Genomic DNA, 20,817 nt, shown 5'->3' with positions numbered 1-20,817 from the left:
GCTGACCCCCAGAAGACCTTTTCAGTAGACTGAAGGATCCTGACATTTATAAACCTGGGGGCGCGGTAGTGGGTCTGGGGCGGGGGGGGTCTCTTGATCAGGTCACTCTCCACCTCTCTGTTGGCATTAGTATCCAGTCATTAAAGGCACACACTTGTAGAATAAAAAACACAGTGGGCATCGTTCCACCATCCTTCCAGCACATATATTTGGTGGATATTTGTTCTCACATGCAAGATTATGCTAACGCACATGGGATCTATTGCAGAGCGAGGAGGCAGCCACAGGTCTGAATTTCCTCCCATCGCAAAAATTGTACAATAAAAATGGTACATCTGTCACAACAAGACATTTAACATATTTTTCTAGTGAAATGAGTGGCTTTAAAAGTTTTAGTATTTTGTGTTTTGAGGCTTTTTTGATTTTGAAAAAATAACCCGTTTATAAATGAAACATTTAACTTTAGCACTAGAACTTGATTTTGAGAATAATCATGCTAAATAAATTTGTTTCTAACCCTTTTACTTCGCCTACACTATGACCATATTGAGGTTACTTCACAGCTTTAGCCATGTCATCCTTTCTACAGGCGGTTACACTCTACGGGTCTTCCTTACTTGAAGGTGCAACACCTCCAGGACAACCCTTGGAAATCACAGAAGGGCGGAAGCCAGGGATTGTAGCTAAAAACGGCCTTGTTCTTTTCGGCAATGACGGGAAGATGGTGAGTCTGCATACAGTGTCTAACTAAAGAAGGAAATTGACAAAATAACCCATAAAAATGTAACTTTGCCATTTTAATATTGACCTGCACTTGCCCCTTGTTGTGACACACCAAGCAGTGGTGTAGGGGTGCCCCTATTAAAGAACCAGTGTGAGTACACGAAAGTGGATGATTTTATCAAAAAATGAAGGTTTATTGTTTACTGTATATACTTGATCTGGAATTTTGTAATTTTTCATATAACTAGTATCTAGGCTTTAAAATAAATGTGTCTAGGGACGTGTAGTACAGGTTTCTACCATGAATCCATTTGATATAGGCGTTAGGTTATTTGTAAGTGACGTTTGAACCACCGGGCCACATTTGAGGGCTCTCATAGCATGAGAACTATAGTTCGCTCTCTTTACCTTTCCAAGTACATTGGCCGATTTTGTGAAAATCGGTATCCTTTTCAGATGGACCCTACCAGACAGCGCAGCTCTGTGGTTAAAAAACACCTATTGTGGGCTTAGCGCAAGGTCACAGCCTGCTCAGTGCTTCACATTGTTGACTTTATTGTCCCTCTCATTTGCTTGCTTCTAATTCTGTGGCTTTCCTTTGCCCAGCTGGTCCACCTTGTGTTTGTTCCTCCTGAGAGCATAGACTTTTTCTCATGTCTCTCTGACTGGCTGGCTTCCATCCTTTCACTACTCAAGTTTAGGGAACTACAGTAGAACTTTTTACTTTTTAGCTTATCGGTGCGAGAGAGTGTATGCTTTTTCCAACGGTCTCCTTCTTGAGCTTTTGCCCTCAAATACCCGTCATCCGTGATGCTGCCTCCCCAGGATTCTACAACTTCTGTCTCGTGTGCTCCTTCCTCTCGCCAAACTCCTGCATGCACTGTGTTGATTTTTGTGTGGTCTGCTGCCTTATCAAACATTTTTTTAAATTTAACTTTTTGCTTTTGGCCATGTTGTACTGCATTTTGACCGTGCTGTAACAACATTGCCTAAAGGCACTGGCAAAGCCAACAGGTTCCAAATATTTCTAAAAATAACAAGAGAACAGGTCTTAAGAGACAACTTTTCCTTAAATACTGAAGCGAACAAAAGATGGAAAACGGGGGTTATTTTCTGCAAACGCTTACAGAAAAGTGAGTTACTGTATTGGGTGAGGTTCCAGTGTAAAATTGTTTTTTTTTGCCATAGAAGAGATACGAATAGAAATCAGCTACAATTTCATTATTAACAGGAGCATTACAAGTGGTGAAGAGATCAGAACCCTGTTATGCTATCTGTAAAGAGTATGAAAGTAACCTTCAATCAATTTTTTGTACTGCATATTACTGTCCCTTATCTGCCATAGCCTAGGAACCATCACTTATGCTCAAGGTAAGGGAATGTCCTGTTTTGTCCTGATAGGACACATATAGGCTGGGCCATTCTCTGTGTCCATTAGGCTTACTGTAAGAAGCCTTGGTGCTGTTTTGTGAACATGCTGCATCGCGCCAAGAATATCCACTCTAGCATCACCCAATGCCTTTCCAACAAGATGACCTCAAACATTTCCAAGCATGCTTTAGTTTGTCCTTTTAACCTCTCTCTTTAACTGTTGTCATTGATCATTTGAATGCACATTCTTTGTGCTATAAAACTGCAATGATACGTACAGCATTTCGGTCCATAAAGTTGCGAATATTGTGCACCCCAGAATCCTTGACTACTCCTTATAATTCCTTATGTCTCAGTCTTACTTTGGGCCTGCAATACCTCTTTCTCTGACATCAATCGGCAATGAAGAAATGTCGGATTCTTTGGCATTTTATTAAACTCATGTTACAGACTCGTAAACAGGCTATAACAAAGCCAGCTATGAACCATGAACACATATGGTTCTCAGACTTCCTGTCAATAGGGTGTTCCTATCCAAGAGGAAAGCAAAGGTTTTCAATCGTTCTCCTCATAGTGGGATCTCTCTACTTGCAAGAGCTGCAAAGAGTGAGCTCCACTCAGCACTGTGGAATGCCATCCTAGCGTCCAAGGAAAGCAGCACGGCCTGTTCCACCTGATGAGCTACGGTCATGTGCAGCACACCGTAGAGCTGCAATAGATTTAAAAAGTTAGCCCTTATTGCATAATGCCAGACTAGTCTGGATGTATCGCTATGGATATTACTGACCGCAATCCGTTAACTGGGGCTTTGACCAAGACTTTTTCCTCTGGGTTTAACAGTGGAAAAGGCCTGAACGAGCTGCAGGCCATAAATAGCTTACTGTTCTTGGGGATAACTACTATGGTGGCAGTTCTCTGATCTACCGGAAGGCACCCCTTCTCCCTGGCTACCCTGAACATATCTAGCATATGTCCCGCTACCTTGTTTCTCATACATTTGTAGAGTTCCACTGACAAGCTTTTAGGCCCTGCCGCCTTCCCCTGACTGCAAGTTTTGAATGGCCGGTTTGAATTCCTACACTGCCAAGTCCTAGTCTAGCATGTCTCTGTCCTCGTCTGAAAGAGTTGGAAGAGAAAGGTCCATCCGAAGGTAAGCACAATCCCCCTCAGCCCGTGCAGTCATGGAAGCATTTGGTTCCTCATAGTAAGCTGCAAATTCTTCCGCTATTGATGCCCCAGTTGTAGGGAGCTCTCCACCCGCATCCTGAATCTCAAGGTCCAGTTCCTTCCACTGTCTCCTCTCCTGTCTAGCCAGGCTATTAATTTGCTGGCTTTATTACCAATATCACATAGTCTATGCTGTGTTGCAAGGGTGTATGCGCCAGCCTAGTTTTCCGCTGGTTCCCTCAACTCGTGTTGTTTAAGGCAGAGCTGGTGATGTAGTTGAGGGCTGGACTCTCCTCCCTCCAGTATTTGAGTTTCTAAGGGGGCGATCGCTTGTTCTAACACCTTATATTATATCTTCTGTTCCTTCTTTTTCCCTCCGAACATTGCCTGTACCTGGCACGGAGCACAGCCTTGAAGGCCTCTCAGAAGTTACAAGCCTAATCAACTGACCCCTTGTTTTCTTCATAATGTTGGTCTGCTCACTCCCTTATTTTGTCCCGAAATACACTATTTTTTTAAATGCCAGGGGTCAATCCTGAGAGAAGCATTGTCTCTGGTGGGGCCATCGATGACCACCTCTTCTGGGTGTGGTCCGTTATGACGCACGCTTTATGGGTCGCATTGCTAACCTGGCCAGTGTATAAGTGTTGGGTGAAAACTTGGACTAGTCGCGAGTGACTGCCATACCCAGCTGAGAAGTGGGCTAATTGTTTTATACTCGGGTGTGATCACGCCACCGGTCCATCAATCCCGTTACCTTTATAAATGGCCATAGTGGACTGGACTCACCACCGATAATGAATCTGGACTCTCTATCCAATGCAGGATCCATTATTGTGTTCGGGATCCCTTCTAGAATGAGGACGCCAGAAGGCATCTCCATCAAGAGGTCACCAAGTGCAGGGAGGGTCTCCGTGTGAAATTGCGGAGGGACGTAGACCGAAAAGGTATTAAGCGTGTGTCCCTCTCACGTACCTGTCTGTCATAAAACACAAAAGCCTGTCTGTCCATGTGTAATGAAGAATGTATGGAACAGTTGTTCTAATTAGTATGCCTGCCCACCTGATACTAGTGGTAAAGACCACATGCGCCAACAGAGTGTATTCAAAGTGATCTAAGGCCTTATAATGGTTACCCATCATGTGGTTCTCTTGCAGGAGAACTAAGTCTGGGGCATGTAGATGGAGATATTGGAGCATTATGGTGCATTTAATTTTGTTAACAAGGCCATTTACTCTCCATGTCAAGAACCTCAAGGCTAACTGAGAGTGAGCTCTCATGGAGAGTAGTGTTGTGTACAGATTTGTCACCGTGTGCGGAGAGGGACTGTCTGTACCTCGTCTTCCCAGTATGCCCCAGTTCCCTGCCCTCCTGTGCCTATTCCCGCTGAGTGGAAGAAAAAGATGGCAAAAAATCATCGACTCAAACCGACGGGTGGAAGTCGCTTTAAGAATACAATTGAGGCTCCACCCGGATGGTGGAGTGCAGAGAGGTTATGAATCAAAGACCTTCTCTGAAATAAGAAACACTTGAGACTTTCAGATACCACAAAGAATCTTAAGTCTGGTAAGCCTTACTTTGTAAGCCAAAAAGTGTCCATAACACACACCTTATCTAGCTCTTTTATTAAACCCATAGGCTGCCCACTACCCCCCACCCCCGTCCTGGGGAAGACCCACCTTGACGATGTTTAGTTTTTGTGCTACCAACAGGGTCAAAACGTCGACGCAGAACATATGTCTGCATAAAGCTCATGATCATATTTTAAACTCACCAATGGATCCTGGAGCATATGTGCTAAAATAATAAGGACAAACTGAATGCCCCTCCCCTCTCCTGAATGCATGTTTATTTATTTATCTTGTATATAGTGCGCAGTCAATGTCACCAATCACCACATATCACTTTTTCACCACAGTCATTTATTCCCTATTGCAATTTAATTTGTAAATTGCGACAGCCATGAATATTTGATATCTATTCCTGAATATATTATTGATTAATATTTTTGGTGTATGTTATGTATTTTTTCCTTTTTTCTCCAATCATTGGTATGTTTGACAAGTAAGCTGTTGCTACTATCGAATTCTAAGTAATTGAACAATACCCCGACAGAACCAATTGTTTTATTTAATACCTATACCCAGGTTCTGAGGGACACCGGGTCAACCTATTACTTTTTTCAAGCATAGCCCCAGGGAAGCACGACCATTGGTTCCTCACGAGAAGGATGCCCACCCCTTTGTTCAGCGGTGCCCTCTGGTCTCTAGTCGCTCTCTACAGTTTGAGCTTTGTGCAGCTGTCTCCTTGTATGCTGTCTCCAGCTACCCAGGTTCATGCAGGTCACTATGAAGACTCTTCACACAGGGCAGCCAATCTGAATCCACCGCACCCTGTCCCTCCATCAGTTGTTGTGCATACTCATGCTTGCGGCCCAATTCCTGTCATGTGTCCAATAGGGCTTCAAGCTACACTGTAGTGTTTTGATGAACACCCACTGCAGTGCTTCTCAAACCAGAAGGTGGTTTCTCTTATGAGTGACTGAGCCAATGTACATTTCCAACGGGCAGAATGAGCCATGGTCTACTTCCAGCCACTCCTAAGCAGTCCAGTGGGATCTATCACTCTCCCCCTATATAGAATCCAATCACAGCCTTAGGGGTCGATTCCGATCCCGTAAGGAAGGCCTTCCAAGAGCCGTCCAGACCTGTAGCCTCCAACCGACTCTTAGTGGAAGCCGCATCTTCCAGACGACAAAGTACGATGCTCAAAATCCCTTACTTGCCGAACGACTCAGTAACTTCAAATCAGTCTCCATTTTCTCAACAAGAAGCCTCCGTAAACACTGAATGGAGTCATACGGAGGCATATTCCCAGCCCGATTACAGCTGACCAAGTACGATGTGTACTTCCCATGCAACAAATAAGTCTCCCCTACTCACTCGTCAGAGCATCCGGAAGAGGAGCATTTCAGTTCCGAAGCACGCCACAAGATCCCTGCGAATGAGACCGTGCAGCCATTAATCCTATCGCTCACGTCATACCCATACTCTACACCTATGGCCAATACTACAACCCCTTCCGACGCGCTCGTCAAAGACGGTAAGTCAGACACATACCACACACAAAAGGCCACTACCTAGCGAAATGAAACATTACACACAGTTTGTGATAAAGCACAGTCACCATTTTAGAGGGGTAAATACTTGTAGCATTGTCTACCATGTAGGGGGTGGATCGCTAACACTCCCAGCATTGTCTCCCCATAGGGGGGCGGTGGCTAACACTTCCAGCAATCTAATGCCATAGGGGGCGGATGGCTAACACTACCAGCAATCTAATGCCAATAAGGGGGTGGATGGCTAACACTACCAGCAATCTAATGAACATAGGAGGGTGGATGGCTAACAACACCAGCATTGTCAACCGCATAGGGAGGTGAATGGCTAACACTACCAGCAATCGAATGCCCATAGGGGGGGTATAGCGAACACTACCAGCAATGTGGAGACAATATGGCTTTTGGGGGGGCTAACCCCTCTAGTAATTTGGAGATAGTATGGGGTTTGGGGGCTAACCCCCCCCCCCCCCCAGCAATGTGGAGACAATATGGTGTTTGGGGAGCTACCCCTCCCCCAGCAATGTGAGACAAATTGGGGACCTATTTGCTTTTGCCCACAATTCCCATCCTGGCCTTGTGTTCCAAACTGCAGTCCCCAGTGTTAGCCATCTTGCCAGTACATTTCCATTCACTTTCAGGGACAGCATAGTCACAGATGTGCTGTTTGGGCAGGGTGGGAGGAGTGTGTGTGGGACAGGGCCTGCTGGTAGATGTGGTCAGGGCTAATACTCCTCTTCCCACCCAGACCACATCGGCCACAATGAACCATGCTTCCCTGACATAGAGTACATCTTTACAATCAAGATGTCTGGCAGTGGTGCCTGGTGTTTGTTTTGACCACAGCTCCCATCAGGGCATGGTGCTCCCCACACCGGTCCCCAGTGCCAGCCATCTTGCTGGTACTTTTCCACTCACTGTGAGGAAAGCATACTTCCAGGTGGTGTTATTGGGCTATGTGGGAGTAGATTTGCTATCTGTGACTACCACGCCTATGAGGCTTGTGCCCACACCCACCATTCCAGCCATCCTAACCTCCTTCCTTCTTGTGACTCAGCTTCCCTGTGAGTGAGTGAAAATGCTGGCAAGATGGCTGATGATGGTGACTGTTGTTTGGAGCTCAAAGCCTTGCTGAGAGTTTTTGGGAAGTTGGTACATGTTATGAAATAGTTAAATTTACTCTGACATTGCAGGTATTTTGTTTGGCAAACTGGTATACACATCACATGCTGATTTGATCCATATTGTTATTGCTTTGGTATAGTGTTTTGTATCATTGTATCCTGGACAGTGATATGTGTGGATGTGTAATTGATAACATTAGTTAACAGTTGAGTAGGTACTCACCAGGCTCTGGTGCTCTTAGTATTCCATAGACGCCCTCCGAAAAGGCAAGCACCTTCTCCTCTCAGGAAGTGAAGTGCACAGGTGGTGCAGGAGGGCCACCACCTGTCCGCTGACTTAAGGCGTGTTCTCTTACAATCAGCTTCTTGACCCTCCTTCGCACATCATAGTACCTGCTCCTGATATCGTCCATTGTGTGCAGGCAAGGTGCTTGAGCTTTCACCTTGTCAACTATCCTCTCCCACCTCCTATTTCTCTGGGACGGGGGTTGTTGGACTTGGTCCCCAAATAACTGTGGCTCTACTCTGTGTATTTCATCTACAAGTACTTCCAACTCCTTATCTGTGAAATGTGCCTGCTTTGGGGGCATGGTGAGGGTGAAGGTGTGGGTGAACGTGAATGGGTAAAGGAGTGTGTGTTTGAGGGTGTCCTTTCTCCCAAACAAAATGTGTGGCAGTTGTTTGGTGGTTGATGTGTTTGTGTGTGGCAGAGAGCAGTGGCTCTTTTGGTCTCTGCTGGTCAATTCTGTTGTTGCAAAGAATCATGGTCATCTGTTTTGCCCGTTATGTAGGTGAATTGGCGGGTGTGGGTATTGATTTTTATTTTCAACGTGGCCAATGCTTGTTTTCCTAAGATTTGACATTTCCCAGTTGCATTATCAATCACCAACCGCCATGTTTCAAAAACCGCGCCGTACGCATCGTCATTTGTTCGTGGATGGAACCATGTCTAATTCATGCCAGCAATGCTGTGTTTCACGGTTCCTAAATGATTTGGTTGCATTTTCTGTCACAAGCTGACTTGTTTCAAAGACCGCGTCATACGCATCGTCATCTGTTCGCGGGTTGAACCACGTCTGATTCATGCCAGCAATGTTAGGTTTCAGCATTCCCAAACGATTCGGTCCCATCAGGCTTGTTTCTGAACAAATTGGCCGTACGAATCGGACTCCGAACGTGTTAGTTGAAGTTTACATCCATTGCATCGTACTTCTTTGATCGGACAGCTCGCAGTCGACTAGTTTGTAAAGCATTCCAGAACACAGTCGGTAGGAATGCTTTACGAATGAGATCGGAATCAGGCCATTAGTGGTTATTAGGGGGCCCCTAACTGTCAATAAATCATGCGTGTGATGCACCATACAAAACTCCTGTTCCAAGGGGGCTTCTCCCCCCCACTCTCTCCAGTCTAGGACTGAGCGCCTTCTGACCGGCTGCCCCGGGCCACCAAACGTGGGCACCTATGAGGGCGGCCACCCTTGGTGCCAGAAGATGGCACAGACCTCGGAACGGCTCCACTGTTATGCTTTGCATGTGTTCTCGAGCATTGCTGCTCAGCTATTGGGGGTTTCTTTGTAACGCCACTGTCAGCGTTGGATTCCCAGTAGCTGGATGGCTCTGGTCGTGAGTGTAGGAGTTCCCGAATAAACCTACAAGAAACCATTCCTGCCTCGAGTGCTTCTTATAACAAGTGGTGGCAAGTGGGACCCCCTCCACACCCACCCCAAGATCCTGCTGTCAAATGTATTTTCTCGTTTCACGAGAAGAAGCGCACACTTTGTTTTGCACTTCCTGTGCCATCTTCGATCCACTACATGAGTTCCTGCCAAGCGTATCAACAAAAGGAGGACTTTACATTACGGTTGGAAAGTTTATTTTTACCTTTCTGTGTGTGCTTTGGTTTGTGTGGCAGTTTGTTTTGCATGCGTGCGCAGCATCCACTATTGCGTAGACTCCGAATCTAACGCCCATAAAGAAAAAGAAAGCAGATCAACTATAGAAACTTGGCTTCAACGTTGCCTAGTTACCACGCACTAGCACGTTCAACTGCCATTTTTAAAGATGAACTTGCAACCTCTTATTCAAAGCACATGCAACTTTACCCAAAGCCGGCACGATCTTGCAATCAACTTGCGATTACAATAACAATCGACCCATTGTACTTTTTGTCAATTATACTACATATCTTGCCTGTCATTTCTACTTCAGCGATAGGCCTGCTTCTATTTTCATCTACATTTAGCCTATTGCGCTTCAACCTAATCAGCGATGGGCACGCTTTTATTGTGCATCGGTTTACATTTAGCCTTGTGTGCTTCAACTTCATCAGCAATAGGCACGCTTTTATTGCGCATCAGTTTAATCAGTGACAGGCACGTTTGACTCTCATTCACATCAGCGATAGGCACGCTTCTAAGTTATCTACTTTCAGCCTATCGCGATTCAATCTCGTCAACGATAGGCACGCTTTTATTGTGCATCAGTTTATTCAGCAATAGGCACACTTCTCATTTTATTACCATAAGCCTGTTGCATTCAATAACCCCACTGTTTTGCACAACACCCCTAGTGTACCCTGGATTGTTCACGTAGCTTATTGCTTTCGGTCATCAGTGATAAGCTCGCTTAACTCATATGTTTTATACCTGTAAGTTAATTCATCAGACTCATGGCTTCTTCTCAACAATCATCAAAGGGAGGAAGGTACCCCTATAATTTTTACAGGGAGGGGGTATGTACAGTACTAAAAGGACATAGACCCTGTCACACAGTGTTACATCAACAGAAAACCTCTCAGTTGCAAAATATGTTTTTTTGCAAATATCAACATGTAAGGTATTCAAGTAGGCAACAAGCATTTGCAATGCAGTAGGTCTCGCATTTGCGAGAGTTTAAGCTATTGGCAATGCAATAGCTTAAACTCTTGCAAATGCGAGACCTACTGCATTGCAAATTTTTTTTTTTTACTAGCACCCATGCAGCACTTTTACATCATTAAGACCATGCCCCTTTCTTTAGACAAGCCGTATCTAAAGAAAGGGGCGTGTCCGACATTAAAATGAAACCACAGCATGGGGGCTGTGACATAAAAAGCATCTGTTTGTCAAGTTGACAAACAGATGTTTTTTGGGGAAAAAGCACCCATGCCGCGCTTTCACTTTGTCGGTCGCGCACCTTTCTTTGGATGCGGTTTGTGTAAAAAAAAAAAGGGGCGTGGCCTTAATAAATTTAAACGGCCCGCATGGGGGCAAGTAAACGTTAAAAAAACAAAAATAGTAAGTACGTTCTGCCGTTATACGTAAAGCGGACCGCTCTGCTAAAATAAATAAATGAAAAGACGCTGCTGTTATAGTTAAAGCAGACCGCCATTAATAAATAAAATAAAAGCGTGCAGCATGCTGCGGGTAAGTGGGTTAAATAAGGACATATCATGAAATAAAATAGTGCTGACAGCCAAGATAAAGCAAACCATGTAACAAGACAAGTAAAAGGTCCAGTTGCAATGGAAGGTAACAAATGCAGACAAGGCGGTACCAAGGAGGGACTATCAAACCTAATAATGAATCGGAAGCCAGAGTTTACGAAGGACAATGACACAAGCCAATTACAAATATGGGTGGAGAGTAGGTGGTGCTTCAAGTCCATACTCCAATGCTGCATGCCTCGCAGCAGTGCATGCCCCCCCCCAGGCTTGACTTAAAAATGAGTGGGTGAGAAAAAGGAACACAGAAGGAGCAAGGAGGGACACATGAAGACAGAGCAAAGTGGAGGGGGTGAAAGCGAACAAACAAAAGCGATGCAACGTGGAGTTAAAGTGAACAGGTGCACAGCTAGAAGGGAGAATCTCTAATAAACTGAAAAAATACGTAGGAGCGGCTTGAAGTACAAAGTTGTGGAAAGTTACATTATTATAATGCTCCTACAAGAAATGTGCTGGTAGAAGTGGGAAAACACAGACAACGGGGAAATGCATCCATTATCATGGAGTGCTTTTAGAAAAAGGAAAAAAAAGTTACTGAAGGATAAAAAGGTGCCAATCAGAGACATTGTAAAACAAGCAGATAAGAAAAGTCTTCTTGACAGACGTAAAGCAAGCCACTGAGTCCGGAGGGGCCGGACCAAAAAGCCAAAGAGAGGCAACACAGATAGCTTATTTCCAATGGCTGGCCCCCGTTTAGCATAAACGGTGATGACAGCCAATGGAAATAAGGGGCGGGCTCAAAGCCCTTTTCTAAAAGTGCTCATCTGCATTAAATCTCGCCGAGTGAACTGCGCATGTGCGCAGAAACGCTACGCGAGACCTAAAAAATTGCACTGCACAATCTGGGTATTACTGAAATCTATATTTTGGAATCACTTTTTTATCTAAACTTGTTTGTGCATTTTGTAACAGCCTCTCCTATATTGTTTGTAATGAAAGTTTAAATGAATGACTTCCATATTCACAGTGCTTTCTGTCACAGACTGACCTCGTACCACTAAACTTTCACAAGTCACCATTCTCCACTGTACCTCCACTGCAGAGTTCCATTCTGTGGCCCTCTGGTTACACACACACAGACTTTTGCAGTGCATTAACTAATTCAGGTTTCATAACGTACAATACTTTTCCTCCCCCCGCCCCCACAGCACCTTGAGACCCTCACGGGTTATATGGCCGAGATACCCGCCACCCCCTCTCAACACAATCCCCAAAAGGAGGGAAACCGGAAACAGTTCTTGAAGTTTTTGGAAGTGGGATGGAGTGACCATCCCGGCCGTATTTATTAAAACAAAATTAAAACATTAAACGTTTCATGTTATGTACAATTTCATTACCACATTACGATGTTTGGCTATCCTTAACAGATTCTCTAATACAGAGGTTCTCCTAGCCGAACTAGCATCCTACAAACATTTTCTTGACATATTGAAATTGTACATCCTAACGTTTAAGGGCCAACGGCAAGGTCATAACCGGTGTCAAGATCCCTAACCCGACTTACCCCTCCCACTTGGGAGGGGCGACAGCACGGAGGCGTACCTCAAGTGCAACTACTACCAATTTCCCTTGACTTGACGGGGGCACCTAAAGACTCGACGCCAGTTAAAGGTCGTTCGAATACTCGTGTGAGGTATCTAGAAGGTATCGTAGACCTTATCCCAACCCCACACAACTTACCGCATCTGCCGTCGCAGATGTCACTGGCCCCGGGAAATTCCCCAGGAGGGGGCTGTAACCCCTCCTACAAAGGAAGGGGCCTTGACCGCCTTTTCCTCTACTTCCGGCGACCCATCCTTAGAAGGGACCGCCTCCCCATTGAGGGGCCAATGGCCACCTCTCCCGAGCGCTCCCATCCGTGTTGGGTGACGCCCACTCATAGGGATCTACCAATTAGTGCTCACCGATCATGACCTTACCGCCTACCAAAATAAATACGACAGTGCTAACAAAGACAATGCTAACAAAACCTAAGAATACATTGGCCACTATGACCGAAAGAGCATGCTTAAAATTCAACACTATATCTGAATCTCTTTAATGGCAAAACGTACTCAAACCGATCATTCTTTATTATACTCAACATCAACATGACTCCACAACCTGTTAAACGAAATGGGAGCAAAATTAACCAACTTTATTACAAACAACTGGCTGTCTTCAGGGGCTGGTGGGAGGGTCAAAATTGGCTCTTCGTTCTGTCCCGAGCTTACGTGCAGCGAGGAGGTGCAGCTCCAGGGCACAAGAACAAGAGGATGTCTTCTGGTCTTGCGTCCCTCTTTATCCGTCTTCAGGGCGGGCGTATACCCGCCCCTGCCTGCCCCGAGGGCGTGGCTGGCTGCGTCAGTGTCTAGGCCAGCCCACTCTAGGGCGGGAACGGGCGCGCCCCAGCTACGCCGCTTCGGGCATACCAGCCGAGACGCGCCCCCCGCCCTAAAATGGCTTCCCGGGGGGATCGAGGCACTCTGCCATAAGTTCGGGGGGACCGAGTTGGTCGCCCCTTTCCATATGGCCGAGATACCCGCCACCCCCTCTCAACACAATCCCCAAAAGGAGGGAAACCGGAAACAGTTCTTGAAGTTTTTGGAAGTGGGATGGAGTGACCATCCCGGCCGTATTTATTAAAACAAAATTAAAACATTAAACGTTTCATGTTATGTACAATTTCATTACCACATTACGATGTTTGGCTATCCTTAACAGATTCTCTAATACAGAGGTTCTCCTAGCCGAACTAGCATCCTACAAACATTTTCTTGACATATTGAAATTGTACATCCTAACGTTTAAGGGCCAACGGCAAGGTCATAACCGGTGTCAAGATCCCTAACCCGACTTACCCCTCCCACTTGGGAGGGGCGACAGCACGGAGGCGTACCTCAAGTGCAACTACTACCAATTTCCCTTGACTTGACGGGGGCACCTAAAGACTCGACGCCAGTTAAAGGTCGTTCGAATACTCGTGTGAGGTATCTAGAAGGTATCGTAGACCTTATCCCAACCCCACACAACTTACCGCATCTGCCGTCGCAGATGTCACTGGCCCCGGGAAATTCCCCAGGAGGGGGCTGTAACCCCTCCTACAAAGGAAGGGGCCTTGACCGCCTTTTCCTCTACTTCCGGCGACCCATCCTTAGAAGGGACCGCCTCCCCATTGAGGGGCCAATGGCCACCTCTCCCGAGCGCTCCCATCCGTGTTGGGTGACGCCCACTCATAGGGATCTACCAATTAGTGCTCACCGATCATGACCTTACCGCCACAGGCCGGATAGTTGACCGGCTATCCGGACCCCCACAAAACTCCTACCTAAAGGTCATGTTTCAACGTTTTTTAACCATGCTAAGAAGTCTCCTATGAGTAACTCATTTCCCACCCGAGACAAATGCACACCATCCCCTAGATACATACTGTCATCATTAATACAACCATGCGAGATAGAATGCAATGTCCTGGAACGGAACAACCTACTCACTTTGTTATTAAGTTTTCTAACAGAATGGTTCAAAGCAGGAATCGAAACAGCCCCCCGCCACACTTTTCGTGGGATCATATGAGACCACGCAATTATGCACCCCGGAACTTTCCTCGCCAACCAACTTACAGTGGAAAGCATTGCCTCTAGGAGAAGTCGTCTACCGGTGGTGACCAAATCATTGCCCCCTAAATGTACTATGACTATAGACGGCGGTGACCTCGTCCGCCCTAACAAACCCTCAAAGAATGCCTGAAACTGGTCAATACAGAGACCGCCCCTTCCGTAGAAGGACACCCTGTACCCGTATTCCCCAGCTACGTGAATCATGTCACCTGCTTTGAATACGTCAGCGGCACGCCTCACGTATGAGCGGCCCACGACCCACACCTCTTTCCTCACAGCCGGTGATGTCTGACCGCTGGCCTGGTGTTGGGTCGACTGCATAGTCCGCCCCGCCTCGAAGGCTTGCGTAACTGAAAACCAAACAAAAGACAAGAAGCGTGAGTACATTATCATAGCTTCACAACATGTGCAACCGCACATACCTCTTATAACAATTGGAGGACCAGCGCCCCACACGTTTCACTTGTTCCACATTGAGACCCCTGGCTGTAGCTTCAGTGGCAGCCCCTATCCGAAAGGAATGGGTCCCAAACTCGCCCGGGTCCAAGCCCGCTGCGGTGATTGACATCGCGAGCACCCGCTGAAACTGAAATTTCGTCAGTGGGGTGGCGTCCGCGTGTCTCAACAATGTCCCTCCCCATGATGCCACCCTTCGTGCTAGGTAGTCTTCTAAACACTTTACCGGACACATGGAGGACCCTGGAATCCTGCGAATGACTATGCAGTCCCCTACCCCACCTTGATCGGTTTTGGACTTGACAAAGGATACAGTCATCGTCTCACCCCAGATCTGAACGTGTTCCCGGCACAAACCCCCCACCACATCCTGTTTGTTCCTTGCCACCAGCTCACTTATCCTCATCGCCCCGTGAAATGCAAGCGTAAAAGCAGCTCGGAACAAACAGGCCTCGAACTGAGACGAGCATGTGGCGGGGAGTGTGGCCAGCAACTGGGACAACCTATCCAGACCTATCGGGCGCCTCTCATCTACTCTGCGACCCTCAAGGCGTTGCCACCCACGCAGCGCTTTCTGTACCACAAACGACGCTGTCGGGTCCTGGATATTATGAGCCCTGGCAACAAAGGAAATGGCAGCACGATGCCTCTGGGCTGTAGCCACCGACTTCCCAGCCCTACGCAAGGACATCAGAAAATGCACTACCCAATCCTCATGCCTCCAAAGCCCCCCTCTCTCAGTCCCCAAAAAGGCTAAATAGGCCCGAAACGCCCCTTCGTATGCCTTCCTCGTCCTTGGTGCTAGACTCTCTCCCACGAGGTAACGAAGTTCGGGGCACCGAGAGACCAGAGAGCTTCGGGAAAGGGTGCCGGCTCTGGGTCCGCTGAGGGAAGGAAACCCGAGAAAGCCTGCATTTGAAAACGAGACAGTGCATCAGCTGCCTGATTCATCACCCCTGGGACATGCTTCGCTCTGAATACCACGTTCAGTTGCATACACAGTAAGACAATTTCTTTAAGCAGCCTTAAAATCATTTTACAACGTGCTGCCTGACTATTGATGCATTCTACAACGGTCATATTGTCAGACCAAAATATGACAGAGTGATTTTTGAATCCATCGGGCCAGGTTCTGAGGGCCACCAAAATGGGAAACAGTTCAAGGAAAGCAATATTACTCGTCAGCCCCTCTTCATGCCACCATGTTGGCCACCTTTGTGCCGACCATTTTGTGCCGAAGATGGCGCCAAAGCCCATGCTTCCCGCTGAATCCGTCCATAGACCAAGCTCTTCAGAGGACAAGGCTGGTTTGTTCCAGACGACTCGACCATTGAAATCCGCCAAAAATGCTAACCAAATACGCATGTCTTGGCGGACCTCAGCCGATAGTCTCGTGCGATGATGACCCTCGTTTAGGCCGACCATCGCCTGGGCAATTGAACGGGAAAAGGGGCGGGCCATTGGGATCACCCTCAGGGCAAAATTCAACTTCCCCACTAATTGCTGCAATTGATGCAGCGTAACTTTAGATGCATTTATACACATTTGCAGGGCTGCCCTGAATTTCGACACTTTGGCAGCTGGTAAACGAAAACAACCCTCACTAGAGTCCAACTCGATCCCCAGAAACTCGAGGCAAGTCGAGGGACCCACAGTTTTACCTGGTGCCAATGGCACGCCAAATCGATCCATTAATACACAAAATTCAGTCAAGGCCCGGGCACATTCGTCCTCCCCAGCGGCCCCAAGGAACAGAAAGTCATCAAGGTAATGCATCACATTTCGAAAACCCGTTTCCTTCGTGTAAACCCATTGTAGAAAACTACTGAATTTCTCGAAATATGCACAAGATATAGAGCACCCCATCGGCATACACCTATCCATGTAATACGAACCTTGAAACATGAATCCCAGAAGACGTTGGTCGTCCGGGTGTACCGGGAGCAAACGGAACGCTGATTCGATATCTGATTTCGCCATCAGCGTCCCGGGCCCCAAGCGATTTAAAATGGCTACGGCCTCATCGAATGATGCGTACCGCACCGAACATACCTCTGGATCAATTGCATCGTTCACAGAAAGGCCATGAGGAGCTGATAAATTGTGGATCAATCTAAACTCACCTGGGTCCTTCTTGGGGACCACCCCTAAAGGAGAACAGACAAAATTCTGTACCGGGGGAACACTAAACGGGCCGGCAACCCGACCTCGGATAACCTCTTTCCGGATCTTATCCTGCACTACAGTCGTATGCTGCAAGACGGAAAGTTGATTTTTGCACGTCCCGACACCCTGAAAGTCCCCCACCGGGATGCGGAAACCATATGAAAAACCGTTCCGCAGCACCCCAGCAGAAGTACGATCTGGGTATTCGCTGAGCCAGGGAATCATCGCCAAGGTATCAATCGGGGTTGGTAAAGGCGCCCCTCGGACTACATTAGACCTGTTTGGCGCCTCCTCTACCCCCATTCTCACCCGTTCTGGCTCTGCACGATGACTCAGGATGGGGTGCCCCGCAACCACTACATTCGTGCTTGAACTTACACGATCCCGGGGGCCTAGTACATTTACCTTTGTTGAAATTGAAACAGAAACCCTTCTTCCCTGCATTGCCGGCGGGTCTCGGATAATCGTCGGTACCCGTACCCGACCGAAAGGGCGTCCCCCCATATTGGCGGGAGGATTCACCAACAGTACTCCCCACCAACGGCATTTTCAACATCCCTGACTCTTTCATTTTATCCCATGTCAAAGAATCATAACAGTCCCAGGTTAAACTTTTGTTATGCTCCATCGCTTTCCTGAAAAGGTTGTCATAACAGAACCATTGGTTACCTTGGTGCGATGTCGAGTACCCCATAATTCGTGACTGATATACTGGAAACTCAGGGAGCAATTCAGGCCTACGTTCCCCCAAAATTGACGTAAAAATTCCCCATGCATTGCCCCAGTTGCCAATATTCTCATTTACTTTAAAGGCGGCCATTTTTGCGCGCCAAACACTTGGATGCATCAGATCCTTTTGACTCTTAACAGTTTCAACCTCATAATGATCAACAAGCAAGGAGAAAATGTTTACATATTCCCCCGCCCAAATCTTCTCCTTTATTGCCAAAGGAACATGTTGCCCCAATTTTTCTCTACGAGAGGGTGCTGACTCATCCCTCGCGATCGGCAATGGCCGCTTACCTGCACCGAACGCTGCTTCCGCCACTCGTGGCTTGTCTATCACCGCAGCCGGCGCGGGTACCTTGGCTGTATCACGTTTCTCGCGCAACTGTTTCATCAGTGCTTGCGCTTCGGCAGCCGTGGCGCCCTCGCTACTGTCCCCCAACCACGCTGCTAACTGTGCCGCCAACTCAGGAGGCATATCCTCAGTGGATGTCGGGGTGACTACGACGGGAATCGGATCCCCTTCCTTCGGTACCGGGGCCGGTACCGGGGCTGGCGCCTCGAGCGGGGAACTGGGGACCGGGACGTCTCCCCCGGCTGGCCCCCTTCTCGGCCTCTTTGGCTTCCCTCCAGCCGGTGGACGCCCCGATCCCTCCTCCCCGTCTCGCTCCGCCAACCGCTTCTTTATTTCGGACATCTCCTTCATGAGGACCCGAACCATCTGGTCAGTCGTCATTCTCTTCGCGCCTTTCTTGGGCATCTTTCAAACGAAGTATCTAGAAGACAAAAAGAAGGATTAAAACGCTCAAAATTGGCTCTTCGTTCTGTCCCGAGCTCACGTGCAGCGAGGAGGTGCAGCTTCAGGGCACAAGAACAAGAGGATGTCTTCTGGTCTTGCGTCCCTCTTTATCCGTCTTCAGGGCGGGCGTATACCCGCCCCTGCCTGCCCCGAGGGCGTGGCTGGCTGCGTCAGTGTCTAGGCCAGCCCACTCTAGGGCGGGAACGGGCGCGCCCCAGCTACGCCGCTTCGGGCATACCAGCCGAGACGCGCCCCCCGCCCAAAAATGGCTTCCCGGGGGGATCGAGGCACTCTGCCATAAGTTCGGGGGGACCGAGTTGGTCGCCCCTTTCCAGTAGCGCGCTTCATAAACCCCTGATTGATTGAAGTTGAAAGACCGAAAAAGTGACAGAATATATCATCTATAGCCACACCTTTGACATCGCCCCTATGCTCACTCACCCCCACCTCTATTGCGCACAGTACTTTTGTAATGCACTTCTACCGCTGGTGTCAGCTACTTAGTGATCGCAGTGTATTAAAAAAAAGTATGGGAACTCTGATGCTGTGTGCAAGGGCGGGGTAAGTGAGGGTTTGGGTGTGGCTAATAAACTAAATATTCTGTATTTTTTTTATTTTCACCTTTCGGTAACTGCATATAAAATAACACAACTTAAATGAAAATGAATATGTCAATCAGTGGGAAATACAATGTTGTACATTATGAAACCTCTATTAGTTAATCCACAACACCAAATCCTGGTTGATGCAGTTTAGAATCGGGACTTGTGTATGTTTAGTGGTACGAAGTCCCAGTCTGTGGAAGAAAGAGCACTGTGAATATGCAAGTCATTATTTTAAACTTACATTACACACAGTACAAGACAGGCTCCTACATAACGCGCAAAAAGGTTCAAGATAAAAAGTGTGTCCAAAATATAAATTTTTGCAGGAGGTAAACATTTCACAGCCTAGCTTGTAGCTCCCTTACAATACCCCTCAAAAGGAATGATCGTGTGTCATCAAGAAGCAATTTTATTATTGGTAAAAGCACACACTTTACACCGTAGCTGTTAGTTCCCTTACAATACCTGTCTAAACGAATAAATTTCCAGGAAGCTTCAAGTGATTCCATCAGTAAAGCCAGTGCCACTTCCAGGCGCTCTTTACATTTGCAGGTTGAAATATTTTGCACATTTAGACTTTTTCAGGCAAACAGGCGCACTGCTAAGAAGGCTTCCCTCGGTTTCACAGCTCAGGAGGCTCCCTGAATGACACTTCAGCTGAAGCTTACCAACTCCCACAACTAACCATCTCTGGACGGTTGACTTTGGACAACAAGTAGAGGTACTGTTTTCGTGAAATTAAAATGGTACGGGCACGCCTTGCCCCTCAAATCCCCCCACCTCCACCACAGCTTAGCCTTAACTTTAAATTAGGTTTCCGCAGTTTATCGAACGTGTTCATGCAGTATAAAAAAACATTTCCAAAACAGACCTCCACTGGTGGCAATCCCGGGCTCTGGTCTACTCTCCCGTGAGGAACAGCAGATACCGATCCATAACCTTGGCAAAAATTGCTGCACCTGCCAGTGCTCAGCGAGAGAACAGCCGCTGCTCTATCCGAGCAGAGCTACAAAGCGCTGCAGCATCCGAAAAACCCGCTGCAACCCGACGCACTTCCGCCCAGCTGCGAGCAGCAACAGCGAGGTTTAACAACGCGGCCAGGACAACTTTTGTTTGGAAAAAAGTCCGTATTGCAAGGAGCTTTTATCTTGTAACTTCTTATTTTACATTAAAAAACATATAACTATAAAATGTCAGGTGTGCTTATAAACATAAATCACTAAACGCAGGTAATTAAAAAAAATTGCAATAAAAGTGTGCAGCCACATCTGCATAAAACATGTATTTACAAAAATTAATTGCATCAAAATAAACGTTCATCCTAGAGAAAAATCGGTAAAGCATGAAACCATACGGGTACCTTTTCAAAACAAGACATCAGCGTTTAGTTGCGTCGGCCGCGAAATGGATCCAAAACAAGCTGGAGGCAGCTCGGGCGCAGCACGTCTTCCAGAGACGTGCGCGTTCACAGAGCACAATCGG

The 20,817-nt window shown here is 47.2% G+C and overlaps 1 protein-coding gene across 1 annotated transcript in view; it reads left to right on the top strand.

Annotated features, from left to right (window-relative positions):
• LOC147663684 (mitochondrial 10-formyltetrahydrofolate dehydrogenase-like) overlaps window positions 1-20,817 on the top strand; it is a gene marked incomplete at its 3' end in the record, with an annotated part of 293,187 nt that overhangs the window by 249,285 nt on the left and 23,085 nt on the right. The window contains exon 7 of the mRNA XM_086950265.1: window positions 590-724. Within this exon, the coding sequence (XP_086806391.1) occupies window positions 590-724 (135 nt within the window). The remainder of the gene's footprint in view (window positions 1-589; window positions 725-20,817) is intronic.

This window comes from Lissotriton vulgaris, unplaced genomic scaffold (genome assembly GCF_964263255.1).
Source record: "Lissotriton vulgaris unplaced genomic scaffold, aLisVul1.2 SCAFFOLD_1986, whole genome shotgun sequence".
In the NCBI taxonomy this organism is placed as follows: Eukaryota; Metazoa; Chordata; class Amphibia; order Caudata; family Salamandridae; genus Lissotriton; species Lissotriton vulgaris.
The sequence above is the reverse complement of the archived record's forward strand: the minus strand, read 5'-3'. Positions and strand labels throughout refer to the sequence as shown.